Below are 7,445 nucleotides of genomic sequence, written 5' to 3'. Positions count from 1 at the left end.
CTTACGCAACTAAAAGCAAGCAGCTGTGTATTAGCTTACGCCACGTTCATGAACAGCCGAGGGCGTGTGGGCTGGGAAGATGTTATGTAAGCAAAAGACTGCTGCGAATCTGCAGGAAACACCAAAAAAGCCTCGGAGAGAAAAAGGGGGGACGGAGCGTGATCGCTGTTACTAGGTAGGGGCCACCCAAGGAGAGAGCGCGGTGTTCAAACCTTCTGACCCCCAACTGTAGCGCCATTTAAACTTTTCTCCCCGCGTCCAGTCCCTTCGTGAACACCTGCCCCGATCTGCCTCGCCAACCCCGTTCCCACCTTCGTGGGTTCCTCAGGAAATGCTTCTGGAGGAAACTTAAATCCTAACTTGTAACAAAACACGGAGAAAATCCAAGTCACAGAATTCATGGAATAAAACGGTGCAATCTTGAAAAAAAACGAGCTCAAGGTAAATTTAATAGATGGAATATGTCCTCAGTCTCTCCTCCAGGACGCTAATCAGAAGAGGAAGGCTGGCTTGAAGCTGAGCATCGCCGAGTAAACACGCCGGGAAAATGCACTCATTTGTCTTAATGGTCTTCTCGCCACTTCGGATGTTGATATTCTTGTTAAATTTTAACTTTCCCAGCGGCAGCAGAAGTGATAGGAGATGCCGAGTTTCCGGGCTCTTAGGTGGACACAAAGAACTTTCTTGCAATCAAAGGGTCTGACTTTCCTACACACGGGATACGAAATGCCCCCCACCCCCAAACCATCGTGAACCAACCGACACTGAAGGCTTCCATACAGAAGACGTGCAACAGCAAACCATTTTCTACCTGTACGCGCTCCTCTCGTTTTTCCAACAGTTTACGATATTTCTACAGGGTGCATGTTACACCTTACAGGCTCTGATTTCCTGACAGTAAGGAAGGTATACCGAAACCAGGTATTTGAACGTTCTTACTTCGTCACCTTAACTTCTCCAGTTTTGATGAAAACTGAAGAGATCTGAGGTTGCTTCTAGGGATGTTACATGTTTTGGAAAGACCAAGTAGCATTCACTAAGTGAAAAACTCATTTCATTTACTAAGGTGCACTTTTGCTTGAATCACGATACTGAAAAGAAGTTACACTTAGACAATCCTGTATGGAGAAGCGAGCACTCTCCATCCCTGTGTTTAGAAAAGGCTGCTGAGAACGTCGCAGGGGAGACTCTAGCACCAGGTAAGAGTGGACTAGATTGGGGACCGGTGAACCACGGCCTGATGGCCAAATCTGGCACACTGGGTTTGCACAGCCCTAGAGCTTAGAATGGTTTTTACATTTTGAAATAGCTGGGAAAAAAAAAAATCAAAAGTAGAATATTTTGCGACATGTGAAAATTATATGAAATTCAAATTTCAGTGTCCATCAGTCAGGTTTTATTGGAACGCAGCCAGGCTCATTTATGTACCTTCTGTGGCCGCTTCTGGGCTGTAGCGGCAGAGCTGAATCGTTTCAGAGACAACGTGCAAAGGCTAAAATATTTACCCTCTGGCTCTTCACTGAAAAAAAAAAAAGTTTGCCAATCCCAGGCTGGGTGATCTCTAAGGCCCCTTTCACCTCCAAATTCCTAAGCACTTTACTTCCTTAGATAAGCTGGAATCCTCCATCAAAGATAATGTACAGAACACACGTTAACCTGCTAATATAATGACCCCAAAAGAACTGTTTATTTTGTGCTGTCAACGTTTCCCATAGAGCACGTAAAATACCCACTGACTCGGAACATACTATCGACTTCACAGATATCAATCACTTTTAAAGGTAGGCTCTTGGTTCTAGAAGGCAATGTTTATGATTTTTAGCAATTTCCCCCTATTAACAGGTTGAACAGACCATCTGAAAAATTACCAAGTAGAATGAAAATGAAAAAACCCAACTCCCCTAGGAATTCATGCCATAAAACATTTATTAATAAGTAAAATGATTTTCCCCTGCCTTTGGCTATTAGAAGATTTGATGGGGTATCTTTGTTGATACCAATTGCCAACAATGGTTTTACATTTTTCAGTCATGAGATAGACAGAGATACAGACAGGTGATAGAAAAGGTAGACAGATCATAGACAGATGACCATAGATACAGATATAAATATGTGTAAAAGACCATACCTTACAACCATTTAATTACAAATCTTGGTTTTGCTAGCAGTTGGAAATTAACTTCAACTTCCTTCTTGTAAGGGAACAATACACAAATAAATTCACTTGAATTTCATAATTCAGAACACTGGTAATGAATACAGCGCTTGTTGAGGACTAAAAGAGAGAGGAAAACAAGAACTAACTTTGTGGGGAAGAAAGGCAATATCTCTTGGAAAAGCTCTTCTCAACTTGATAGTCTCTCTTGCCTGAAAAACAAGACATTTTGATAACGACAGTATAAAAAGCCTATGATTTGCGAAGTAAATCGAATCTGCGGTTTAAATTTCATCCCAAGTCTCAGATTTTGGCTGAGGAGCGATATTAAGTATCTCTCTCTCTGCGAGCGTTTCTTTGAGCTTTTCTAGGGAAGACAAGAAAATGTTTTATCAGATCTAGGCAGAAAGGCTGACGTTCATTTATAACAACAGTAATTACCGGCACTCAGGACTATGTGGACACGGAGGTCTGAACACCAAACAGAGTGAAACGCCAAGCCACACCACACAGCAAAATTAAGAGTCATTTGGAGAAGGGGCAGGTGATAGTTTATGATTTCAATATGAAAACACTTTATTACTCTTCTCAGATGTCAATGTAAAGTCAGAAATTTAAAAGATACAATCGAGAAGGGGCTGAATGGTTTTATTACTACACCATCACTCTACTTCAAGATTAAAATAATCCCAGAGTTCTGAAATGTCATCAGTTAAGTAACTATACAATTTAAGTAACTATACAATTTCTTTCAGCCTCTTTTTAATGTAGGAAATCACTTTGTAATAAGATCTCTACACAAGGTAAAAAAGCACAAAATAGACCCCAAAAAAGCACAAAAATAATATATATATATATCTTTTTACAATGAATTAAGGTGTGTCTGGGAAATACTGAGATCAAGGACTAACCTCAGAGTCCAGATTGGTTTCCTTTTATAAGAATTGTGCTCTTAGCATCCCCCCTAAAACTTTGGATGCTTGTTAGAAACCGGCCCAGGTAAAAGGGAGGGAACAACTATTCTGATCTTGTACCAATACAATAAAAAATGAAAAAGAAGTAACAGTAACGAAATAATAAAAACAATCGGCTTACAAAATTCTTCTGACAGCCACACCTCAAGGGCACTTAAGGGCTCACATGTGTCACACAACCACTGGCGACCACGCAGGCATCTCCAGGGGATGCTCTTCTCCATCATAAATCAATCATGCACTGGGATGAAACATGTCCAGAAACGCTAATTTGCAGAAAGATGTTTTCATACAGTTTGGGGGCAAAGCAAGCCATCCAACAGAACTGTGTCACAGACACCAGCGACACGCTGGGACTTCCACGTTGAGAATCCTTCCCAAGCCCACAGCTTCTGCCTTCCTCTGTCTGGTACCGGACCCCGGCCGCACCTCGCGTTACACAGTCACGGCTGGGTACATCTTCTGTTCGCTGTTAGTGTGAGGGAAGGGGGCCTGGATCTGCCTGTAGCCCGTCTGCAGCCCGTCCAGGAACGGCGGCACCGGGGTCACAGGCACCAAGTCGTGCTGCACCGTGTACCCCACGAAGGGGGGATGCAGGTACTGCCCCTGGTGGGGCACAATCTGGGTGGCCTGCTGACAGTTGAGCACGGAGAAGTTTGTGGGCATGTTGACGTATACATTGTTCATGGTGCCCTCGGGCAAACAACAGTTGGTCTGTGACCTGGTCGGGGGCCCCCGGGCCCCCGAGTTGGCGCTGGAGCTGGAGCTGGCGGCCGTGCTGGACTGGCGGGAAGAGGAACCTCGGGAGGTGCTGGCGCTGGGGATCATGGGGATGGTCTCCACCATGCGGGGCCCCCCCGGGGCCCGGCTCTGCTGGGGCTCCTGCTTGGGCCGCAGGCACCTGCAACAGCAGGCGGCCACCAGGGACCCCAAGATGATGAAGGCGACAAACACCGACCCGACGATAAGGAAGGGCACATAGATGGGGACTGAAGAGAAGGAGAGAGACATACTGTGATGACTTCCTGTAGGGATGCAGTAAAAATCGGGGATGGGCAGTGGAGATGGATAAATGAACACCACCAGTACCCAGAAGCCAGGAACCTGGGCCGGGCTGGTGTGCGCGCTTATCGGCCGCACACAGGAAGCACCGTCCTTTATCAAGTGCTTAGGGATGGGGGGGCGGGGGAGCACAGGAAGGCCCGCCTACAGGCAGCGGGGATCAGCCCCCAAAGCAAAGCTGTTAACACTGACAGCTAGACTCACCAACTGCAACGCTCATGGAGGCAAATACCCAATTTAGCAAAAATATGAGTTTAACGGTTTAAGACTCTTCTAAAATCCCTCGAGTAACGGAACTGCCCACATTTCAGGCTACCCTAACAGTTTGTAGGGTCTGCACAGAAATGAGTTGAAATTATTTCAAAGTCTTTTCTCCCCCCAGAAAATTATTTACATTTCTCGTAAACCTCTTTGACCTTTTTTTCGCAGGTTCTTGTTTCATAGGCACATAAATCAAAAATTTCGGACAGACCCTAGTCACAGCCATTTCCGAAAAGAGTCTGTAAGGTACGAAGGTCAAAGACGGGTTTAAAAAAAAAAAAAAAAAAAGCCCTCCACACACACTTGACAAGCTGGTCCCTGGAATGTGGGCCTGGCTGGGGGGAGGCTGTCCAAGCAGCAGGTCAGCATGAAACAAGGTACCGAGGAGGACAGGGCTTGACATCTGTTCCAGAAAGAAGAGCCCGCAGTGAGTCAAGGCCCCAGGCAGGACCACGTGGCTGAGGCGGAGCTGTCAGGTCTGGAGTTAGGACACTGGATTCCGCGTGAAGAATCACAGGGAAAAGCCCGCAGAGCAAAAAGCAATGGGCATCCTACTTAACACGGGAGGTTTATTCCAGAAAATAAAACTGTCAGGATAAAAATGAACACTTTACTAAAATCAGTAGCGAGCTCCAGTTTTCAATTATTTTACTTAAAAAGATCTTCGGGGTGCCGTGGGCCTAGCACTACTGGGTTTCAGAAGCTGGACACACTGGCTGATGGGGACTGAGAATCAGGAGGGAGGGGTCTGTGGAATCCCACCCCAGATGACCAAGAACCCATGTCTTTTGACACGTTCCTGCCCATCTCCTTGACTATTCGATCAGACGCCACACGAGGACAGGGATTGGTCCCGCTGGTCTTGGCAAAGGGCAGTGCCAGCACGTGGTCCAGGGAGACGCTCGGCTCTCCCTCGCCTGAAGTCACAGACACGCAACGCCCTCTGTCCGCTAGGGCAGCAGCCGTTCTAATCACGCTCCTTGGACAGAACCGATATTCCTGCAGTCAGTGTTTCTAGAACATAGTACCACACGGAGCCATGGAGAAATGATGCCTTATAAGTAAAACATACTTTATCCAGTATGTAACCAAAGGCTGACGATTGAAGACTTCATTTTCTAAATTAAGGATACCAGCCTTATATGTTATCAAGTAAACAAATAACAGTTAAAGAAAAAAAACAAAAAAACACCCCCAAAGCAGTGTAAGTCCACATAATGAGTTTGGGGGAGAAATCACTGTTCTCTTTCCAGGATTTTAATTGGAAGAGTAAATAACTCAGGGCAGAGAAGGCAGTGTTCCTGGAAGCCCTCGGCGCTGCTTCATTAGACATGCGCTGTCCTTCTTGAGTGCAGAAGTACAGAATTTTTAGGAAAAAAGATTCAAAAGTGGAATTTAGAAAGCATCCCCACAAACCATGGCGTCTTGAGAAGTCGGCTGCCTACTGATTTGTCCAGTCATCCCAACTTCTAGGAGGCCAGCAAAAGCCCAACTTGGCACACACAGAGAAGGCAGTCAAGCAGTGTGCCCGTGGCTCGTCCACCCGGCTTTATTCGGGAGGCCACACACCCCGCTATGCTGCCCTTGCCTTTTAACACGGCACCTCTTCTGGAATTCCCCTCCCTTCTCCTCTTCCGAGTCAAGGCAGCAGCCGACCAGTAGGAGTAGCTAATAAAATGCGTGACTGCAAAGGGAAGGACGGAAGCGAGCTGCCTCTCAGCAGCTCCAGCCAGCTCTGTGAACAGGGACCAGAGGGGCCCTGGCTCAGGTGGCTGGAACCCTGGGCTGGGGCGGGGGGACAGTATTAATATAAACAGTCCTCTCCTTCTCATAAGGGGCGGAGACGCCCCTCCGGGCCATGTGTGCCCTTCCACCTCCACCCGGACCACATTCTCCCTCCCAAACACATTATGGGATAGGCCCTCGAGGGAGGGGTCTGGGAGACTAGTGACAAGCGGAGGCAGTGGAACCTATCAAATGCTTTCACGCATTTGTTTCTCCAACTCTAACTTGGGCAATCTGAAAAAATACAGTTAAAGAATCAAGGCCACAAAGAGCAGGGCTGGCACGGCTCTGATGTCACACCTACCGAGTCCGACGTGGTAAGGAGGCCAGGGCGGGGGAGGTGCATCTTAGGGAGGGGTAGACTCTCCCCGGGGGGCTGGTAGAGCCCATCACCCTCGGGAAGACCCAAGGAGCGGCCTTCCCTCCGAGGAGCCCTCAGGTTCCCCCGCCAGCCCTCTCGCTAGGGGGCGCCGCCAAAACATGACCCCGTCCTCGGACTTAGACCCATAGTGACAGGAGACCCGGGAAGGGGCACGGAGACCCCTGGGCAGGAGGCACGTGGGGCTGGCTGGCTGCGGCCCGCCATGCTTTGGATGTTAGGGTTTTATCCGGAAAACCCAAGCCAAGCCGCTCTTTAGCTGACAGATGGGGAAACTGAGGCCCAGGGCGCTGAACCGCTGTCCCGTTCCACACAAGGTAAAGGCTGCGCCAGGACGCAGGCATCGCCTCCCGCTCCAAGCCCCTTTCCTGAAATGGCAGGCTCCGAATTCCCTCCCCCTCTCCAGGCTGCCGGGTCCCGCCGGCGAGGCAGAGCCCCTTCCTCCCCTCTCTGCTCGCCCGGCCCGCCTACCTGCCGAACCGTCGGGGCCGTCTTTGTCCGCGCGGCCGGGCTCGCCGGCGCCCTGCTGGCGGTCGTTGTCGCAGCCGCCCTGGTCCAGGCGCGCCTCGGCGCTGGAGCAGCAGTAGCGCAGCGCGCAGCTGCCGCAGCAGATGGTGGCGTCGCCGCCGTCGAAGCGCTCGGGGCACTGGAAGCCGATGCGCCAGACGCCCTGTGCGTCCAGCCAGCCGTGGCAGTACTCGCCGCTGGCCCGCGCCCCTGCCGCCAGCAGCGCGGCCAGCAGCAGCCGCAGGAGCGAAGCGGCGTCCCGGGAGGAGGCGGCCGGGCGGCGTCCGCCCCACATGGCACCACCCTGGGCGCGGGCGGCGCG

General features: G+C 49.6%; 1 protein-coding gene across 1 annotated transcript; it reads right to left on the bottom strand.

Moving 5' to 3' along the window:
* Window positions 1-2,786: 2,786 nt before the first annotated feature.
* On the bottom strand, window positions 2,787-7,418 carry SHISA2 (shisa family member 2). The gene is made up of 2 exons (XM_024755307.1): window positions 7,088-7,418; window positions 2,787-4,118 (listed from the first exon to the last, which is right to left on the bottom strand). Exons 1-2 carry the CDS (start codon window positions 7,416-7,418, stop codon window positions 3,565-3,567), a joined length of 885 nt encoding a protein of 294 aa, XP_024611075.1. The 3' UTR covers window positions 2,787-3,564.
* Between the last annotated feature and the right edge of the window lie 27 nt (window positions 7,419-7,445).

This window comes from Neophocaena asiaeorientalis, unplaced genomic scaffold (genome assembly GCF_003031525.2).
Source record: "Neophocaena asiaeorientalis asiaeorientalis breed wild unplaced genomic scaffold, Neophocaena_asiaeorientalis_V1.1 scaffold59, whole genome shotgun sequence".
NCBI lineage: Eukaryota > Metazoa > Chordata > Mammalia > Artiodactyla > Phocoenidae > Neophocaena > Neophocaena asiaeorientalis.
This window is presented reverse-complemented; position numbering and strand designations above follow the sequence as displayed.